The sequence below is a fragment of the Corvus brachyrhynchos genome, unplaced genomic scaffold, assembly GCF_000691975.1.
Source record: "Corvus brachyrhynchos isolate BGI_N302 unplaced genomic scaffold, ASM69197v1 scaffold1261, whole genome shotgun sequence".
In the NCBI taxonomy this organism is placed as follows: Eukaryota; Metazoa; Chordata; class Aves; order Passeriformes; family Corvidae; genus Corvus; species Corvus brachyrhynchos.
In genome coordinates, this window is record NW_008236025.1 from 35,492 (window position 1) to 36,280 (window position 789).

At 63.2% G+C, this 789-nt stretch overlaps 1 gene segment (V, D, J or C); it reads left to right on the forward strand.

Annotated features, from left to right (window-relative positions):
• Positions 1 to 515: 515 nt before the first annotated feature.
• LOC108445976 overlaps positions 516 to 789 on the forward strand; it is a gene marked incomplete at its 3' end in the record, with an annotated part of 29,550 nt that continues 29,276 nt past the window's right edge. Inside the window, 1 exon segment of the V gene segment in view lies at positions 516 to 675. Coding sequence covers positions 636 to 675 — 40 coding nt within the window.

Below are 789 nucleotides of genomic sequence, written 5' to 3' on the forward strand. Positions count from 1 at the left end.
GGGAGGGCTGTGACAGGAACAGGCAGCTGGAGAAGCGTCATCCCTGGGGAGGGAGTAGGGTGCTGGGCAAGAGTGCAGGGAGCAGGGTGAGGAGCACTTTGGCTTAGGGGTGCCCTGGCCAAGCCGAGCTGGGATCCTGGGGCATCCTGTGTGTGAGCAGCAGCTCAGCAGCAGCAAGGGCCAGAGGGCCAGGGGGCCAGGGGGCCAGGGGAAGGACAAGCTGTCAGGCTCCCTGGTGAGCTGCAGAGTCCCAGCAGCAGCCTACAAGACTTCCTGAGAGAAAGGCCAGGGCTGGTCCCACAGAAACACGTCACCTTTGCCCACCACAGCATTTCCTGCCAAAGAAACTCTGTTCTTGCACCATGCAGGGTGAGAGACATCCAGGAGGCACCAACAGCTTCCAGTTCTGCTCCTCCTGCCCCACCTCTCGCCCTCAGTGTTGTCATAGACAGAGGGAGGGACTAGGAGGGACTGGGCCTGAGTGCTTGTGCCGCAGTGTTGTCATAGACAGAGGGAGGGACTAGGAGGGACTGGGCCTGAGTGCAGTGACAGAGGCCCAGGCAGGGCAGGTGTGGGCAGAGCTGTTCTGCAGGCAGAGAGAAGGTGCAGAGAGGCGAGACAGAGCGGGCCTGGCCATGTGGAGGGCCCTGTGCGTGGCCTTATTGCCCATTGTAGGTGAGTGAAGGGAAGGGCTGATGCCCCCAGCAGCTGAGCGTGGCCCTGAGCTCCGCACGGCTCTGGGGAGCTGTGCCGAGCGCCTGCAGCCGGACCTGTTCCCCGGCTCCCCAC